The sequence below is a fragment of the Osmerus mordax genome, chromosome 20 (genome assembly GCF_038355195.1).
Source record: "Osmerus mordax isolate fOsmMor3 chromosome 20, fOsmMor3.pri, whole genome shotgun sequence".
NCBI lineage: Eukaryota > Metazoa > Chordata > Actinopteri > Osmeriformes > Osmeridae > Osmerus > Osmerus mordax.
The window spans coordinates 6,188,008-6,209,474 of NC_090069.1; the positions used below are offsets into that span (position 1 = coordinate 6,188,008).

The 21,467-nt window shown below is 39.4% G+C and overlaps 1 protein-coding gene across 2 annotated transcripts in view; it reads left to right on the plus strand.

Moving 5' to 3' along the window:
• Positions 1-21,467, plus strand: part of LOC136964503 (ras-specific guanine nucleotide-releasing factor RalGPS1-like) — a 127,045-nt gene that overhangs the window by 96,812 nt on the left and 8,766 nt on the right. For both annotated transcript variants that reach the window (XM_067258654.1, XM_067258655.1), the window contains exons 9-11: positions 8,028-8,165; positions 9,179-9,272; positions 16,691-16,758. In XM_067258654.1, coding sequence (XP_067114755.1) covers positions 8,028-8,165; positions 9,179-9,272; positions 16,691-16,758 — 300 coding nt within the window. The remainder of the gene's footprint in view (positions 1-8,027; positions 8,166-9,178; positions 9,273-16,690; positions 16,759-21,467) is intronic.

A 21,467-nucleotide genomic window follows, 5' to 3' on the forward strand; every position in this document is an offset into this window, starting at 1 on the left:
CCTGCAAGAGGCAGCTGACAGGCTGAATCAAAACGAATACATTTGGCAGACCGGTGTACAAATGGACCTAATCTCTATGACTTAAACGTCCTTTTAAGTTGTCCCTTCTCGTGATATTTTCAGGCATTTAGACTACTCATATTGCATTCATTCATTAATAAAGAACCCCCTTTTAAGATTATTCTACGACTTTACCGGCAGAAGATAGAATCGCGATTCAAACAGTACCATCTGCTAACTGAAAATATGCCCCCAAAAACGTAAATAAGCTTGACATTTATTTAGTGGAAAATAGCTCATTCATAAAAAGCTCACTGGTAGCGATCATTGTCAGTAATAACTCAAAATGCGATATAGCCCTGTGTGGAGAAGCTGCCCCGGTAAATTGTACTACTACGGTACAGTACTAGACTACTGCTGTGTTCGTCTTGGTAGCGATTGCGTTGGTTGAATTGGATTTAACGTTCCGTTGTACGGTTTAGGCTGAAATTAATTATTTTCATGAACAGATTGACAACGTTTAGGCTGTGGCAATGAAGTTCAGGTTAGTAGTTAGATAGACTTTTGATTTAAGTAAGGGGAGTGCCGAACATTTTCTGTCGCCGTTTGACTTCCTAAACAGCTGTGTACTGTAGCTAGATGTTTTTGTAGTGTGTCTCGCGTAAGCTACAGCGTTGCAGTGAGCTACACTGGTTTGAAACCACAGGTAATGGTAATTTCACCAACAAATCGTTTTCTAATGTCAGAATAAATCCTACAACGAAAATGTATATGTGAGGAATGTTTATTTTAACGATTGAAAACAGATAACGCTACATCATAGACCACTGTAGTATGTGTTGCCCGGGAAACACAGGCTAATGTCATGATGCTAATACTTCAGTGAAATAGTAGACTACTGTTTCCGAAAGTAGATGTACTTCCTTAATAATATCAGCTTATATTGTACATTACACATCACAATTGTGTGTCATATCACAAAGTAAAATGAGTAAATAGTTATCACCCTGGCCTCTTTTCTTGTGGCGTTTCTGCAGCTGCCTTGCAGTAAAGCTTAGCCTAGCTATCCCCCAAGTTAACAGATGTGAAACGAATGTTCTGGCAAAGGTAGTCACGCGTGTTTTCGTGACGTTAGTGACGCAGTGACGTTAGTAACGTCAGTGACTGTGGCTAGCAAATTAGCCACCGTTAGCTTCACTTTTCGCCACAAAAACTTAACTTACGCTTAAACCATGCAACGGAACGTAAATTCCAATAGAAGCAACTCAATCGCTACCAAGACGAAACTTTTGACACCTACGTTGTCTATGTAGGCCAAGTATTTACTGAGTTTTAGGGGGGCAAAAAAAAAAAAAAAATAATAATAATAATAACTAGAGAGGGTACAATTTCTGGGGAAATTGTAGGGTGTGCTTGCTTGCGTCGGTTGCACAGGGGTCTGTATATTTTATATAAAAATGCATCGGGCCTACTTATTATTTATAAAGATTACATAGATTTAAAAGCATCTTTTTTTTGCTGCTCATTTACAACTCAAAATACGAGTGAAGTGTAGAATGAAATATGATGTCTTCTCATTTCCCCTGCAAGAGGCAGCTGACAGGCTGAATCAAAACGAATACATTTGGCAGACCGGTGTACAAATGGACCTAATCTCTATGACTTAAACGTCCTTTTAAGTTGTCCCTTCTCGTGATATTTTCAGGCATTTAGCCTACTCATATTGCATTCATTCATTAACAAAGAACCCCCTTTGAAGATTATTCTACGACTTTACCGGCAGAAGATAGAATCGCGATTCAAACAGTACCATCTGCTAACTGAAAATATGCCCCCAAAAACGTAAATAAGCTTGACATTTATTTAGTGGAAAATAGCTCATTCATAAAAAGCTCACTGGTAGCGATCATTGTCAGTAACAACTCAAAATGCGATATAGCCCTGTGTGGAGAAGCTGCCCCGGTAAATTCTACTACTACAGTACAGTACTAGACTACTGCTGTGTTAGTCTTGATAGCGATTGCGTTGGTTGAATTCGATTAAACGTTCAGTTGTACGGTTTAGGCTGAAATTAATTATTTTCATGAACAGATTGACAAAGTTTAGGCTGTGGCAATGAAGTTCAGGTTAGTAGTCAGATAGTTTCCCTACTGAAAGACTTTTGAGTAAGGGGAGTGCCGAACATGTTCTGTTGCCGTTTGACTTAAACAGCTGAGGAGTTGTTGTTAGCTACTCACACTAGTGTCTCGGGTACAGTAGGCTACAGCGTTGCAGTGAGCTACACTGGTTTGAAACCACAGGTAATGGTAATTTCAGCAACAAATAGTTTACTAATGTCAGAATAAATCCTACAACGAAAATGTATATGTGAGGAATGTTTGTTTTAACGATTGAAAACAGATACATCATAGACCACTGTAGTATGTGTTGCCCGGGCAACACAGGCTAATGTCATGATGCTAATATGTCAGTGAAATAGTAGACTACTGTTTCCGAAAGTAGATGTACTTCCTTAATAATATCAGCTTATATTGTACATTACACATCACAATTGTGTGTCATATCACAAAGTAAAATGAGTAAATATTTATCACCCTGGCCTCTTTGCTTGTGGCGTTTCTGCAGCTGCCTTGCAGTAAAGCTATAGTTAGCCTAGCTATCCCCCAAGTTAACAGATGCCAAACGAATGTTCTGCCAAAGGTAGTCACGCGTGTTTTCGTGACATTATTGCAGACCGGTGTAAAAATTGACCTAATCTCTATGATTTAAACGTCATTTTAAGTTTTTCTCTTCTCATGATATTTTCAGGCATTTAGCCTACTCATATTGCATTCATTCATGAATAAACAACCCCTTTGAAGATTATTCTACGACGTTACCCGGCAGTAGAAGATGGAATCGCAATTCAAACGGTACCATCTGCTAACTGAAAATATGCCCCCCAAAACGTAAATAAGCTTGACATTTATTTAGTGGAAAATTGCTCATTCATAAAAAGCTCACTGGTAGCGATCATTGTCAGTAACAACGCAAAATGCGATATAACCCTGTGTTGAGAAGCTGCCCCGGTAAATTGTACTACTACGGTACAGTACTAGGCTACTGCTGTGTTCGTCTTGGTAGCGATTGCGTTGGTTGAATTGGATTTAACGTTCCGTTGTACGGTTTAGGCTGAAATTAATTATTTTCATGAACAGATTGACAACGTTTAGGCTGTGGCAATGAAGTTCAGGTTAGTAGTTAGATAGACTTTTGATTTAAGTAAGGGGAGTGCCGAACATTTTCTGTCGCCGTTTGACTTCCTAAACAGCTGTGTACTGTAGCTAGATGTTTTTGTAGTGTGTCTCGCGTAAGCTACAGCGTTGCAGTGAGCTACACTGGTTTGAAACCACAGGTAATGGTAATTTCACCAACAAATCGTTTTCTAATGTCAGAATAAATCCTACAACGAAAATGTATATGTGAGGAATGTTTATTTTAACGATTGAAAACAGATAACGCTACATCATAGACCACTGTAGTATGTGTTGCCCGGGAAACACAGGCTAATGTAATGATGCTAATACTTCAGTGAAATAGTAGACTACTGTTTCCGAAAGTAGATGTACTTCCTTAATAATATCATCTTATATTGTACATTACACATCACAATTGTGTGTCATATCACAAAGTAAAATGAGTAAATAGTTATCACCCTGGCCTCTTTTCTTGTGGCGTTTCTGCAGCTGCCTTGCAGTAAAGCTATAGTTAGCCTAGCTATCCCCCAAGTTAACAGATGTGAAACGAATGTTCTGGCAAAGGTAGTCACGCGTGTTTTCGTGACGTTAGTGACGCAGTGACGTTAGTAACGTCAGTGACTGTGGCTAGCAAATTAGCCACCGTTAGCTTCACTTTTCGCCACAAAAACTTAACTTACGCTTAAACCATGCAACGGAACGTAAATTCCAATAGAAGCAACTCAATCGCTACCAAGACGAAACTTTTGACACCTACGTTGTCTATGTAGGCCAAGTATTTACTGAGTTTTAGGGGGGCAAAAAGAAATAAAAATAAAAATAATAATAATATATATGTGAGAGAACAAAGGTTGTGCTCTCGCCGAAGGCTTGAGCACACCCAATAATATATATGTGAGAGAACAAAGGTTGTGCTCTCGCCGAAGGCTTGAGCACACCCAATTTCACCCTGCAACCTCTTGATCTATGGTTAAATGCTATACTACTGAGCTATACCTATCTCCTAGTAGACTTGTTTAAATTTTTCACCATAATGAACCCTACTATAAACTGCTTTCAACCAGTTTGAACCTCAAAATGTATTCAATGTGGTGCATAAGGTACTGTACGCTGTTGTACATCCTAATCACCTGTCCTAAAACTGAACATTTCAACGTCACTCCAAAACAAACATTTACTCAGAGAAGTCACTGTGGTCAAATGTATTCATCCACACTAATGAAACAATGTTCTGTTATGTTTTCCACTCGAGACATCATTTTGCTTCATTTGGAGAGTCATAAATTTACTGTAACAAATGTATGGAACTTCATTTCATTGTTCCTCATATTTGTTTTCCAGAATTTTTGCCTCTAATCACTACCAGAACATGTTCAGACATGTTAAGTCATAAACTATATGTCTGTGATTTAGTTGAATGATGGATCATTCTGTTTATGAAGTTTTATGTTAGTCTCATTCTAAGGACCTTCCCAGTTTTGGAAATTAGAGTCACCCAGACCAAACTGTTCCTGGACCTGAAGGACATAAGAAAACATTATAAGGAAAAGTCTGGACTGTTTCACTATTCCAGGATATGTAGATCCGACATTATCTATGTTGTTTGTAGCACAGAGTTTAGTTTATCTAATCTTCATATTTGCCTAAGTGTTTCTCTGTGTGACTGACTGAGGTAGTGGAAGTAAAGACACAGAGACCTGTGACCATTTTATACACTCAACACATGATTTAGGCTTATTGATTCAGTTACTTCATCTGCAAATTAGAAAAACAAACTGTCTCCATCTGCAACAAAAACAACTTGGTTGAGTATAACTTCATGTCAGTTAACGAAGCATATATAAGATTGATTCCCTTCCAAAATAATCCAACCATCCAATGACCTTTGCCCATTCTTCAAAAAACAATGAATGGAGAACCAAGAAACATGTATTATAAATGAATAAGTGATACGTGCTTTACCAGGCACACCTCTTACCCGATGAAAAAAATACAGTTCTGTTAACCATGGCTTTTCATCATGTTTGTCTTTTTTCTTTTTATTCAAGGCAGTTGACCATTGTTGATTGCAGGACCACAGATTCTTCGTTAATCACAAATTAATCTCAACAATGCTATATCCTGTTCGGGTTCAGTCTGATAGTCAGTTACATCATACAAATATGAAATGCAAAATTATCTTTGAAGTATATGGTGTATGGTGTTGCCTGACCAGCTGGAGAAAGTTGTAGAAAAACCATACAAGTAAATAAGGTTTTTTCAATTTCCTTAAATTACTAAAGACTAATAGACATCAGCAGTAACCTCAAATTGTGCCTATTAATCGCACATTTAGACTCAAACGTGTCAAAATGTGTATAGTCAACATAACTAGTCAACATATCTATAAAATAAAGTCTGTGTTTTAGTGAAATAAGAGATTCCCGAAGGTCAAGCACCATTTAAGGTAAGATGCCAGGGGGGAACAGATAATTTACTGTCCTAATAGAATGGTGGCCTGTCGGCAACATGTTATATTGCACAGCTTCCCATGAGTGTTACTAGTGAAACCTTTATGCTGGGTACTGTTCGTTTTAGTCTAGCAAGCTAATTGCTCCCAAGATCCTCATCATCCTAATCTACCCATGGTTATTTCACCAGTCTCTCAGGCTACACTTAAACACACAGCGGCCATCGTCATGGCCACCATTTGGAGGAAATGAGCAGTTTGTCCACCAATAAACTCCTCAGTGTTTATTTGTGTCCAGTATGACTTCATAGCACACAACAACAACCACAGATTTGTATTTTGGCACACAAATTAGCTTGTTTCCCTTCACGCATTGTAATATCCACAAAGCCTGGTTCCTTGTGCTCGTGATGAATATGAATGTATTATTATGATACCACATTGAAGTACTATCTTGAGCTAGTATCATAATTACATACATTCGAATAAGATCTTTTAAAAAGGTAAACGTTTTAAAGACAATCCTAGGGTAATTTATTTTCTTGTTTGTTTCTTTCACAGTTGGAAGACATGTATTATGGTATCGCATGACGCACAACTCTCATCCCCCAGAGAAAAAATAGGCTTCAGTTTCAAGACATGATTCGGAAGCTGTAGCTCAAAGCAGCCATCCAACCTTTGACCCTCCCTAAAAGAAATTCCTGCTCATATATCTCAATCTGCTTCTGTATCTATGTCCAAACTAGTTAATCTCCTCTAAATAGTGGTTAACAAAGCACTAACCTTTAGCTGACAGAACATGCACCTTTTAACACCAATCCAAATGGCTTGTTCACAGCCAGAAGTTTCTTTTTGTCATTCATGCCCACGTTCAAACAAATTAGGATGCCTAAAGGAACATATGGACTACATTGGTCTGACAGGGAACTACCGCAGATGCAGAAAAAGTTTCCACTCGTGCACTTTGATGTCTTGTTTCTGTACATAGGGTAAACCTTGTGGCCTGACTGACTTAGTACAGATCTTCCCAAAAGGTGTGGAAAGGTGATTGCCGCTGAATAAATGAAAGCTAAGTGTTACACTTTGTGTTACACCCAGGCTGTTATGTCTGATTTCTCTGTACCTAACCTACTGCCACCAAAATGCAGTTTACACATTCTTGAGAGGAACCAATCTTTCTCTCAACTCTGGGATTGATACTAAAGCAAATCTGTGGAAGAGTGTACATTGAAAAACTGATAAGCTGATATTGTCAACAGATGTTTTCTAAGTTGTGTTTCATTTTTGGATGGGCAAAGCGGTAGAGGATTTGACTGCAGTTAATATAACTAGTAAATGTGTATAATACATTTGTGTTTTTGAAGGTGTATATTTTTATTGGATACAAAGCTATACCAAAGCTATTTTCTTTAAGTTTTTGGACCATGAATAATTGTAACATTAATTTCTGTGTGCAAACAAGGAAAGTAGTATGTACATTTGCCTTTAATCTTATGCATGGACTATTACAACCAGTTAGCCTAGGAAAACATGCACAGGATTGTTAATTAAGCTTGTTTGTTTGCAATATGTTAAATCATCGAAATTGTCATTTGGACCTTTCCCAGATTATTCATTTATTCCCCCCTTTGTCTTCTGGCAAATTGAACTGTAAAAGAACTACGTCTGTCATTTTGCCAGCACCATTTAGTCCAGTGACAACAGTGTTTAGACAGTAACCCATTTCCAAAATACAGGCTCTAGTCTAATGTTATTTAACCATTTAATGGCTGTGGTGACCAGTGGTAGCATTACAGACAGACAGGTGAACTGAGCCATGTTGTTTCATACCCCAAACTGCTGTGTAAATTCAAGGGAGGTTTTGTTTTACCATCCCAGTCATGATCAAATCCCCCCCTTAGTTGTTACTTAAAAACAAATGTACAAAATAGCAACACAGTAAATTGTTTTTATTTCATCCCATTTTACAATTGTGTTCATGCCACATCTGGCTAGTGTTAACGATGGTTGTTTTCAGCCTTATGACAAACATACACATATATATATTTAAAAAAATTCACACATGCTAGTGTTAAACCAGCCCAAATGGCTTGGGGTTGTATATGGTATGTCATCATAGCACCTTTTTTGTAAGTCATACTGAAAGCATTTTGTAATTTTTAATGCCTCGTGTTTTTAAATATCCTCGAAAGGAAGATATTTGGAGTTGATGTATCTCACCTGTGTTTTACAACTCTTTTCTGCACTGAAATGTACTATATTATGCTCCACCATAAAAATGTATTTTAGGCTTGTGTGCCGTCTTGCTAACACCTTTTTCTCTTTTCCTTTTTCACCTGCAGGGATTTACCTGTTAGATATGATTTACATCGACTCAGCTTATCCAGCATCAGACAGCATCATCGAGACTGAACAGCGAACCAATCAGATGAACAACCTTCTGAGGGTCATCTCTGACCTGCAGATGTCCTGTAAATACGGTATGTTCGTCTTGCTTCAACCAGGGCACAGTAGAATCTGTTGGCACAAAAACAAAAAATGACATGTAGCCTGATGAAATTTGATCTGGATACCTTCACTCACCACTTGGCACAGAACAAAATTTAAGACTTGTGAAATGTCTTGACTAGCCATGCTCAGACATTTAATGTGGTTTTGACTATTTTTGCATGGGGACTATGAAATTGGCACCAGGTCCAAAATGTTGCCCCCCAGCATTTGACCCCTGAAGTGTCGCAATAATGTTTACAAAATCTCACCATTCTGAAGTCTTGGGTTGACGTGCAACTTCTGTATAAAACAGTTTGGGGGTCGGGGGGGTGGTTGGGGGGTAAGCAGTTAAATGAGGCGGGTTTCATTGCTGTGCATAATTAATTCCAGTTGTGAGGGGAATGCTGTCATTGCATCATCGACAGCCCAGTTTGTTTAAATGAAGTAAACCCCTCATCTTCAAACAAAGTAGGGCGCAGAGCCTCCTGCCAGGCAGTTTGTTTTCCAGAGCCTCCTGAGGGCCTACCCAACAAAATGGCAGCATGTGGCCAAGGCACACGTGCATGATGTTCTGATCCCAATGACAGCTGGTAACAGCATTTGGGTAGACGACCGCCCAGCGCTCTGCTCCCTCAGATCTTTCATGTTGGCTTTTGCATGTACTGTTAACCTGGCGGCCGTCCATTTTGTTTTGATCCAAAATGGGGGGTAGTTGCTGTATGGCAACCCCATGCGTTTCAGGTACTAAATATTGCTTACAGGAGTGTGTTGCCGATCTGATTTGACAGAAGGCTTTGAACACTGCTTTGTAAACTCATCAGACGAGGCAGTGTGCTCAAATAATTATCTCACCTTAAATCTCCCTCGTTCGCTGATAGTCATTCACGCATTGATACAAACACACACGCATGCCCACTTTCTCCCCCTGGCAATGTTTCTCGGCCTCTGTCATTCTCTGACATCCCTCTCTCTTCCTCTGATCCTGTTATTCCCTCCATTACAGATCACCTTGTGACCCTTCCCCATGTGCAGAAGTACTTGATGTCTGTTCGCTACATAGAGGAGCTTCAGAAGTTTGTAGAAGATGACAACTTCAAGTAAGTGGTACTGCCCCCCCCCCACCCTCTCAAAAACACACACATGCCTTGCTACTCTTATGCTGATTCATAAACAGAAGCGCAATATAACCTTATCTTCTCAACTACAAACAGAGATGCAAACATTTGGGTTTCAAAGCGAAATAGACATGGTAATTTACCATTCTCAGAGGTAACTCATTCGTTCAGTAGGCATAGTTTCAGTCTGTGTTGTACACCCTGCCCTATTAAGTAAGCTTGACCAAGGGCAGTCCAGGGGTGTTGGGCATAGGTTGAGTATTCCAGTTTTCGGTCAAATCATATAATCACCCATGAAACACCCTTTTATTATTTTTTTTTACAAAAGCCAAGTACTCAGGTAAAACATGGGACCAGTTCAAACTAAAGGATTGCACAATGTTGTCTTAAAAATAGATTTGTGTTTACATAATTGGTTGTTATTGTGTATTCACTGGATTAGAGATTTTCTTCCTTTTTTTTTACACAATTTTCCACAAACCTTGTTTTCTATACAGAAATGTGCAGAACTAGCTATTATTGGCTTGCGTAGTCAGTCTTGTTGCTGTAGGTGACAATCACCATACATTTCATAATCTCAATGGCGTCTCCAGTGGGCTCCACAAAATCAGCATTTTCACATAGTGTTAATGTCATCCAAACCTTGTAGTTCTTAACCAAGGATTGATTTGAATATTATTCAATTTTTGGGTGGTCAATTTGGTTGTAATTCATTCAGCATTGCTTAACATGAACTGACAGTAATATATTTTAATTAAGCTCGTAAATACTAGGGTAATAAAACACCACCAATTGAATGTTTTCTTAAAAAATATTGGGGTTCCTTTGAGTATAGTTAGGATTTGTTTTGTCTTCAATTCAAAAGACTGTAACAAAAAGCATGAGAGTGTTGAAATCAGGCAACCCACCCTCCCATATGAAAGCAGTACAGTACTGTTTATCCACGTAACACCAGTGAAAGCATTTTAAAGACTCATACCACCAAAATGGCAATTCATTGGATAGTATTCATTTAATACTCAATGCCCTCAACACACTGCTTTTTGCACTGCACAATACAATCTTGTACCATTTGTATTTTTTGTAATTTGTATTTTTAGTATTTTTATATTGTAAATTACTGCAACTTTTATTTTATTTTATTGTATAGTTTATTTTAATCTAATTCCACTTAGTATTGCTAGTTATGTACCCTTAGTATAGTTAGTCCTCATATTTAAAATCCTTGTCTGTGCAAACTTTCATGGCGAATAAAACCCATTCTGATTCTGATTAACAACTTTGAACCTGCAATCTCTTAATCTGCCGTCAAATGCTTTACCACTGAGCTATACTCATGCAGATGTTTGAATAGGCCGAGAAACTACCACACACCAGACCTTAATGTTACACTTCACACCCTCTTGGGCAGAAATACTCTACGTCAGTTATTGAACAAGGGGATCTCATTGAGGTATATAGGCTATTTTGTTCAACCTGTAACACAGCTCTCCATGGCAGACAGTACTTTCTCTGGCATCAGTTCAAGTAGTCCTCAGCTCCTGTCTATACAAATGGATGATAAAATGATTACATGTCACTTGTGCATTTGGGGATGTTTAGATCTCCTCTAGAGTGATTAGCTTACAGCAAGGATCTCATCCGCTGACGGGATGACAGTGTTTGTTAGCATTGGCGAATGCCACGCTCCCCACATTTATTCAGCGCTCCCAGAGTCCATGCGGTGTTTGTGAAGCACATGCCACAAACGTCACTCAGTGATAGTCCTGGTAAATACGTCTCTCAGAAAGGGCCCTAGTAAAAAGGAAATATTATCGTGATTTGTAAGTAAGGCTATATTCCTTGCCAGACAAAACAACCCAAGCTCCAACAGCTGTTGGTGTGGACAGGCTCGATGGACAGCCTCAATGAAAGCATTAGTTTGGCCTCAGCTCTGTCTACTTCATGATGTTACAGGAGGGATAAGATAGAGTCCAGTGTGTTAAAAAGTAGTGTTAACATAAGACAGGTGTTTGTACGGTAATCACTGTGTTTTTATAAGGAGGTTTTACAGTTAGAAGCAAGATTATATGAACTCTTGATGTTGATGTGAAGTTTAGTCTGCTTACTGTATGTGTTCAATGTCAACACTATTGAGTCGAAACTCCTGCCTTCTGGCTAGTGAACCAATTGAAAGTGTATTGCTATTGCTTTCATCTCAATAACTCTCCAAAAGCACTGTTCCTCTGCGGGCGAGGACCTCGTAACAATTGACCTCACCCTTTCTGATCACAGCCCATGGTAACCATGGTAACCACATCTACCAAAGCCAAACCTTTGATTAATGGACTGGTGGGGTTTCTCTCATTTTCATTTTTCTATAAAGTTTTTATATAAACGGGCAAAAGGGGCACAAAAACCACACCAAGTCCAAACGAGAATATGCCAATCATCATTACATAATGACATATCTGCCTTTACTCTGTCTTTCCCAAGAAGAATCTTTTTGGTAATCTCATAAATGTTATTTTCTGTGAATGCCATTTGTGCTGTAGATCTTCCTCTGTAGATCTCTGCAATCTCCAGTAATGGACAAATTATGTTTAAACCCATCGTCAAGACATCTGGTTTGTTTTCAGTCTGTAAGACCCGGTCTTAAGACGCATGTTTATATAGTGCCTTTAAATACTACTTTAGGCATTTGTTTTAAGTTTCCTTTTTGTCAAATTCAGCAGATTTGTATTGGATCACAGAGTGATGACACAAACAAGCAAGATTTTTTAAATTGGGAAAGTTTTCCTTGTGTCTCAGAATTTATGAGAGAACCACTCATCTCAGACCAAGCAATGGCCATAAGAAGGACATTAACCAGACCGCAAAATTCACCCTGACCATCCAGCTATGGACCATAGCCTAAGCCACAGGCCACCCTGGTGGGGCAATCAATCACTGCAAGAACACTACATTGGTAGCCAGCTTTGCCACTGTGGGAAAAATGTAGGATTGACCAAGGCACCCTTCTCTGGCCAGGCCACAAATGGCCTCAGTAATATGGAATCAATGAAATGGTACAATGACTATAACAATGAAAAATATGATCAAGCTAATAATGAGGTAATACTTGATACTGATTGGGATTCATCATTGCAAATGTAAATCCTTCAATCCCCCCTTATTTTGTACAGATGGAAATTGGGGCAATTGCAATAGGGTGGAATGGAGGGGCAAGTGGAACAGCAGGAAAGCGAGAGTTCCAAGCAACATATGGATGAATGGTGGAACGGGGGGAGAGAGAAGGATGGATAGGAGCGAGCTATGTGGGTGGGGGGGGGGGGGGGGGGTTCAACAGTCACAATGAAGGTTGAGGTAATCGTTGGCGGGGTTCCCGTATGGTTACCATAACAACAGCCAGTCTTCTAACAGCCCAAGCGAAATGACCCCTACTCTCAGTCTCCTTCCGACAGAGCGAAAATAAGAGAGGGAGAAAGACCACCAGAGAGAGAGAATGCCCTTCATCCACATCCAAACGCCTATATCATTAGTTCATACATTGCTTTATCTATGGCATAGAGTCCATGCAGACCAAGCTGGTCCCCTCACCTCTTTTTATTGTTTTTCTTTGACCTTTTACTCCCCGTCTCACTCTTCACTGTACACTGAACGCGTTGTGACTTTCCATTCTGTGTAAGAAAGAAGAAAAGGGTCTGTTTTGCTTTTGGAGAAAGCTGTGGTCAGATGGGAAGGTTAGGAGCTCACAGTGGAAATTCGTAGCATGTATCCTGCTGGCTGTATGATTCCCCAGCTGTCCACCTCGGTCTCTGGATAAGTTCAGTTGTGCATGTCCTGACCTTTTAACTGTCAGTGTACAATAGTTTTTAAGATCAATCTTATCAGGTTTGACATTTTGGTTTTTGGTCAGATGTTTGATCGAGCAGCTAATTGGTTTGGCAAGATGAATGGCCAGTGTATTTGCCAGTCAGTTGTTTTCGATTATCTATCATGACTTTTTTTCTGATTAATAGCTATTGAGGATATTGTGTCTAAAAAATGCTTCTGAATTAGTTTTTAAGAAGTAAGTTCATAGAAATCCTTAAAATCAGAGTCTACTGTAAGTCACACATTTGACAGTCTCAAATTGTTCTTAATGAATTTGATTTCACTAAAGCATTGTGTTACTGGATTACTAACGTTATTTATTTGGGTGTACTGTGTGGGCACAAGTACATTTCAGTATGTGTGCATGTTTGTATGTGTTTGGGTATGTCTGCATACGTGGAACTGTGTGCGTTAATTTACTTGTCACATCTGTTCATTTCCCTTCCATTTTAGACATTATTTAATTCAGTAGTTAGTCTTTGTCTCTCCTTGACAGGACAGTTTGTTTTACTTTGTTTGATTCATTGAATGAAATAGGCCATACATTTGGGAAAGAGCTGCAAATACAGTTTAGACAGCTTTGATGAATAGCTGTTTTTGTCACATATTAATTGAAACCATATACTCCTTGTGTGTTATTTTATTACTAAATAGATTTTCCCACTTGATAATTTTCATGGTTATTCCCTAACCATATCGGGAACTATAAATAATTGACATTTTATTGAATTTGAGGGTAGAAAAGCCTATCTGGAAGACCTGGAGGGGTTGCATGTGAAGAATAATAAGTATCTAGCAAAACTGTGACTGCCGAATAAGTCATCAGTTGCCAAGCACCAAATTTACTTCAGAAAGTTATTTTTGGCTAGGAGAACAGATTTATGAATGATTTGCTACCACCACAGAAGCTTAGGGCGAACAGCACAGTATACTTGAAAAAATCCCTGCTGGGAGTAGGGAGTTGTTTCCTTGGAACCATCTAGATGCTATTTATGTCAGATTTTGTTGATTTGCGCCTTGTGTGTCCAAACCACTTTTATTACCGTTACCGATGCCTAGCCAGTTAACCAAACTGCAAAAAGTGTCCAGACAAATCCTATAATTCAGAAACTGCTGTAATTTCTCTCCAAAATTGAATTGAAATGGGTTTCATCCTGTGTAAAGGCAAAAACAAGATAAGATGCTGTTAATTTAAAATCAACAATTCCGTAAAATTATTTCTAGAAGAATAGTCCAGGCAAAGTAGCGTTTTACGACAGACTAATTGTAAAATATTTTTTTGCAGCTTAGATCATTTCTATGAGGTGTCCAGAACAACATACTAAAAGTCCTAAGAAATCCTAGTTGAGGAAATATGTTAAATTCTCATCAATCCGAGATGTGTGACAATAAGGCCAGGCAACATTACACCCCAATGGGCTATTTTTTTCCTTTACTCCTATCAAAATGAAACATTACAAAATGAAACTACCGATGAAAAGTAAAATATTTTGTATTACAAGTTTCTTCAAAAATTATTATATTTTAATATGCAAATGAGCTATACACTAATCGAATATGCCCAAAATACACCCAAGTAGGCTTAATTTTTTCCTCAACTAGGATTTCTTAGGACTTTTAGTATGTTGTTCCGGACACCTCATAGAAATGATCTATGCTGCAAAAAATTATTTTACAATTAGTTCTATGTTTGGCTCCAAAATTAGTTACTTTGCCTGGACTAGAAGGGAAAATTGTTAAATAAGTCTGCTTTGTTTGGAATCTCAGTTTCTTGGCACGTGATAGCTTGACAAACTTCACCTATTATGTCAAATTCAGATGTGAGACTACAAATTATACTACACTACATATAAATATAAAAAACACAGGCACCTATATTTGTCCAATTGTCCTCTTACAAACTAACCTGGCTACATGTGCCTTGTTTGCCATCTTTTATTCGATTTGAACATTATGCTTAACATGCTTTTAGAAAGTCTGTACTTTCCAGGGAGCACTTTTGTTCATGTGTTTTTTAACTGCGAAACATGCACACATTCCCTGTAGCTGGTTTATGTTGTGTTCATCTAGGATTGAACCACAGCATGCCCAATGGTATCTAAGTAACTCCCTTGTGGAGGTCTCATAGACCTGTCAGCAAATGGGAAGACCCACTGAAAGTTACCTAAGCAGGGTCTACTTTACATTATCCCCCCTATTTTGACGATCTGAAACGCAAGTATAAAAACGCAAAGCGCAAGTAACTTTGTGGGCAGGACTCCGGCTCGGTTGCTATTTTGCCGGCGGGATAAATGACTTTGCGCCTGGCGCAAATCTAAAATGGGTAGGTCCGAAGTAGCTACATTACTAATGGGTGTGGTTTGGGTGTAACGTGCAATAAACCAATCAGAGCGTCATCTCACATTCCCTTTAAGAGCAGCGCTTGTTCCATGGCGGATTGCTATTATAACGGCGGATTTGCCAGGCGCACGCCAGGAGCGGTTCACAGCCAAGGAGACCAACGTTCTTGTCAGGGCCGTAACAGATAAATAAGTGACATTGTATGGGAAAGAGCAGTTTTCTCATTGCACTAAGTTGCCCACTCATGCTGCTCATTCAAATTCTTATTTTTATATAGCCTACCCTATATTTTATTTTTTAAATTGTTTAGTTCTTGGAATTAGTTTAACTATTGTACTTTTTTTTTAACTTAATTTAAGACCCGTATATGTTTATTGTTTGCACCGTCCTGCCACAGTAAATTCCGTGTTTGTGTAACATAGGCTACATGGCGAATAAACCAAATTCTGATTCTGATGGAGATGGGAGAAGAAACCCACCCAAATTAGCTTCGGTTAAACAGGCGTGGGAGAAAAGTATCACAATTGTTACAAATCATGTTCACATACATAGAGATTTCTCATGAAAATCTTTTTATAAACATTGAAGAAATGTAACACGCAATAAATCAAAACAATGTAACGTATAGCTTCGCAGAAAGAAGACCCTGGCCTCGCCAGCAGTGTGCACGAACCAAGCTTGCGCCCTTAAAATAGCATCTGAATAATGCGCCATTGACTTTAGACCACGTTTTTCCTGGTCAGTGGCGGAATTGTTTTTCGGAAACTGTAAAATAGCACCAGGGAACGTTTGCGCCGGAACACGCCTCCTTTTTCGCTGAACCGCCCACGGGAGCGCAAGGTCATTTCGACGTGCGTCTGTAGAGGGAAAAGTCCGCTTTGCGTCAAGTGCAAACTAGGAATAATACTTGCGTCGTTGACAAAGTCAATTGCGCTGGGTGCAAGATCGGGCCCTATGTCTGTTATTGATAATGAATTTGAAAACATACAGGCCACAAGTTTACATTGAAGCACACTGTTTTATGAAGAATATCGTTAAACCTTGACAGAAATAACACTGTTGCTGATCCAGGGATTTGTGAAAACAATTCTTCGTCATTCTTTTTTTCTTCTCAAAATGATTAGGATTAAGAGTGTCAAGTATCTGTTGATTGTGATGTCCTCTGGTAATATTTGGAGCTGAATGATGCCTTCTTTGTCTTGCAGGCTGTCTCTGAAGATTGAACCTGGCAATAGTTCTCCCCGCATGGCCTCCTCAAAGGAAGACTTAGCAGGTGACATATGTCTGTGTGTGATTCTTGATGTGTTCCGCTTCCATGTCACCCCTTTGAACCCTTCTTATTCATTGGTGCCTATTGTATGATCTGCAGTACCGATAATGTATGAGAAACTCTGCACGCACATCCTTTGCATACTGCCAAGTACTTACAGAATAGTTCCTGAAAATAAAACAAAACAATACATTGTACAGGCCAAATACAGAATACATTCAATAGAATCAAGTTTCATTTACTCCACTCATCTCTATACACCAGGGATCGACTGTGACCTGTGAATAACCCTCAAACTAGCAGTTGGGGAGTGGAAGGGGGCGTCCCAGCATGCATCAATGTTTCCATCTCGACCTTACCTGTGTTTATACTGTGGCAAAATGAGGTTGGCTTTGACCAATCCCAGCAGGACTTGAAAGAGTTATTGTGAGGCCCTGAAGGGCCGGCGAGGGCTGCCACTGTTTGACTCATTACGTCTGGATTGGAGGCAGAGGAAACGAGCGTGGCGCTGGCCGCCATCACCGAGTGGGCTGAAACAACACCAGAGCAGAGGCATTTAAGAATCAGGAGACATGAGTGTTTCTCTCTCCACCAATACATCTCTCTTTCTCTCTCTCTCACTCTGTCTGTCTGTCTTTCTCTCGCTCTCTAACTGTGTCTCTTTATTCCCCACACACACACCACCCCTCTCTCTCTCAATTTGTCTAGTTCACTCCTTATCATCCTTACTCCCGCCGTCTTTGTTCACTCTCAAGTACTGTAAGTTAAGTGAAGGCAGAAAGTGGTAATTAAGACCGTAACACAATTTGAAAGATTTACGACTCCCCAAAAATCAGCAGTAAAGTGCGTCAGTGTGTACATGATTGAAACACCCCATGTGAACATTCGAGGGGCTAGCTACTCCATTTATCCCTTTATTTTTTATTCCTGTGCTCTCGCCTTGTCTATATTTTAGGAGTTCATTGGGAGGGTGCTACAATGACGTAATGCATTGGAATGAGTCCAGGATGTGGGTCAGAAAGGAGAGAGAGGACATGGAACAGTGTAACAAAACAGTGATGGCGGAGAGGGTGTGATATGAACAGATGTGTGTGTGTGTTTATATGTGAGTGTGTGCACAAACTGTTTAACTGTGTGTAAGAGCTGACAGAGAGTAGACACGATGAATGCAAATGAGTTTCAATGACAGGTTTCAAGCACTTTTTGCACTTTTGCTGTTTAAGTGACCCTCCAATTAAACTTCTATGTTTGTTTAAGAAATATGTATGTTTACATAGAATGTATTGATTCAGGGTCTATTGGACAGGAGCTGTGAATAGAATTGTGTTGGATTACATCATGTGATTATCCCCATGATTATTACATGGGGATAATCATTTTAGTTTTTCCTTATTTTTAGTGGTTTGTGATGGTAAATGTATAGTTCACATGCAATTAAGTCCCAGAAAAACATTCACAGTGTGCTGTATACAACAGCCAGTGATAATAGCTTCCTACATTAATAGCTCTGTCTCCATCACTCAGCAATGCTGATGGAAGGAATGTTACAATAGTCGTATTCCATGTCCAAGGGTTGAGCCAGTATAGTCAGTGACCTAGTTATGGGATGTATTTGCGTGGGATTCCATGGTTACTGTTTTTCCTCAACTTTATAGCACAATTTATTCTCATTACAAAGTCAGAGGAAAATGTGCTGTTTTACATTTAATGAATGGTCACCACGTTGACAGAGCTTGAGTAGATCGTAACAATCCAAACTGTTCTGATGACATCAGGCAATGCTTTGCACTGTTAAATAAACATATATGATGAAATACCTTGGGGGGCAGATATGGTTGCTGTCTTGTTAGAAAGTTAGAAGTCAACCATGTACTCTGCATAGTAAGCCAAACGTTTGAGCTCATGAGCTATTACTTAGAAAATTGTTTGGAAATCATCCACTGTTTGTTATCCAGCCTACATCTCAATAACCACCAATTTCTTGAGATTATTAGAAAATCTTTCTGGAAGCATGCATGACAAAGTGAAAATATATCACTCATCAAGCGGTTTGGCTCTACAGGGAAAAAAACACAGGATGACATCATAAGGAGGCGTCTGAAGAACACTTCATAAATTGCCATAATAGCAGTGATCACATTGACTTGGGTGTTCTCTGCTGTCCTCAGATACATTTTTGTTGCATAACATGTAAGAGGAAGGAGCTCCAAAGACTCCGGCCAGGTCTCCATTTTGTCGGCTGGTTCCGTAAACAGCGAACATGTCCAATTAGGCTCGAGCCAAGCGGATGAGGTAGCGTTACTCACTTTCCCCACGCACAACAAGGCCAAAACAAAATGACATATGACAGGATCCAGAATACACCCTTCTAGCACATGTACAGACACACACACACACTCTCTCAAATGCTTGCACAATGGACACACTATCACATCATTCTACCTCATCATATGGTAGATACACCCTCAACAGTTAGTGTAATACACACAGACACATCATGTCCTTTTTTTTCTCTCAAATGACAGAAAATGGGCAGTATAATTTTGAGCACTTTACTAAGGAACGTGCCTTGAACGCCTGGTGCTTATTGCAAACTTGTTTTACTCTGGACCTGGATTTCAAGAGAGCAACGTGCAGTTCTTTAATGGCAAACAGACGCCGGTGTATTCAGCAAGGGAGACATCGAAAGGACAGGGAAAGCCAATGCCTGTGCAGATGCCTCTCATTTAGCACACCGCCATGACCAGTTATCTTCCCCCAGTAAGGGGAAAAAGGTTTAACGGACACAAAATGGAAAAGGTTGATTGCTAATGGTCTTGGTCTCCACAGGGTTCATTAGTTCACTGTGAAGGTTGTGAGTCCAACCTGGTTCACACTCCTGTCTTCCCCGCGTTGTAATGCTAATGGCTAAGCTAGGTGTATGGGTAGACAGCGTATCTCTAAAAGTTCCGGGGAAGGTTACTCATTATCACCTCACGGGAGAGGTTCTCCCTTCTTCTGGTGTGATTGTTAGACCGACATGTTTCCACGAGAGCTTGTTATTGCTGACATAGAAGTAGCTGAAAGCCTCGATGCAAGCCATTTAGGAAGTAGCAGACTGCGGTCTGTGTGTTGTGGTGTAGTAGATTGCTCCAAGATGTGGAGTCTGTGAGTTGATGGTGTGATTCTTAATAAATGACATGCTTGCTGTTTATGCATAAATGCATAGTGCTTCTCAGTACAGTTGGTATCTGTTTAAATGGTTTCCTAGTCATAGGGAAACAATGAAAAACAATTACAAAACAATGACTTCTACTTTAAATACAAAACAATGCACTTCCAGGTTATTCACTTTAAGTATGAATCTTATGAGAGCACAATTAAGTTAGTAACTGTGACGGTCTTAATAAAGTACTAACTGACTTCCTTAGTTCAAAGATAACTTGTTTTAGGTGTGCAAACAATATTGTGACAGAATGGGTTTTGGTTTGTCTAGTTGATGAACATTGTAGACTGAAGGGAAACTTCAGAATATTGTAGTCTTGGAATACAAATGGAACATCATCACGTTGGATTTTTCTTCTGTCTACAAGACTGACTGTTTGAGTGACAGACAACTGCCATACAGTATTTATTTATTACTAGTGCACAGTGCCCATAATGCAGTCGGTGATTAAGATGTCAGTGAAACGCAGAAATACAGATTACATGAACTATAGATAGTGCACAGTGCCCGCGATGATGTCGGTGATACAGATTTCTGGAATTATAGATAGATAGTGCAGTGCCCCTGATGCAGCTGGTGATGACAGATCTTCTCAGTGGCTTCGGTACCTATATTTCTCAGATCACAATTTAAATGATCTGTCATCTCTGAAATAGGCTACTTGTTCAACCTCCACATCATCTATTCAAGTCACTTATGCACATCATAAAAGCAATATCTCATTATTTTAAACAAATTGCCAATGCTATGGTAAATTCATGCAAATGATTATGTTGCCTTTATTTGTATGCTGTTTCCTACGTTATCAATTGCTTATGTTATGTTGATCAAAATGTATTATATTTGTTCTCTGATAAATTGCCTTACCATCACAAACATATAGACATTCAGTTCATAACAGAAGTAATTACATGCACAATGGTTGAGCCAGTTGTCATAATTGTAGGCCTAATTACAGCGCTTGCATGTATTTCTGTTTATGTTTACATTCACGTTTGTATTTTTTCATTCCTTTGTGCTATGCAATGCTGTAAAATGGTTTTGTCATCAGTGAACACGTTAATTTATGGAACAAAATTCACTGATCTATACTGAAAGTATCCACTTTATATTGTCGTTCTTTTAGCTAGCCAGCATTCACATTCACAGAGAGATCACGTTACAGAGGGCAGGTTAACCACCTGGTTCTGTGTGACAAGCTGGTTACATGTAGATCATTTCTTGGATGCAGGGCATAGGCAATGTAATTGAAGGGATTAGGGGTACTCAACTACAACAGGCTGACGTAACTGTTCCGTAACTGTAATTACATGTATTCCTCAAAGTGTTCTCCTCACATTTTCACCCGAGGCCATATGACAGTCATTTTGTGGGGTGAACAGTGAAGTGGTGGCTGTGTGGATGCAGCCTATTGATTGCAAGGAAAAGTCCCAGACATGAAAGATCGGCATTGGTACGTTCCCATGTGTGAGCAGGCCTTGAGGTCGAGAATGTCACTGAAAAGGTG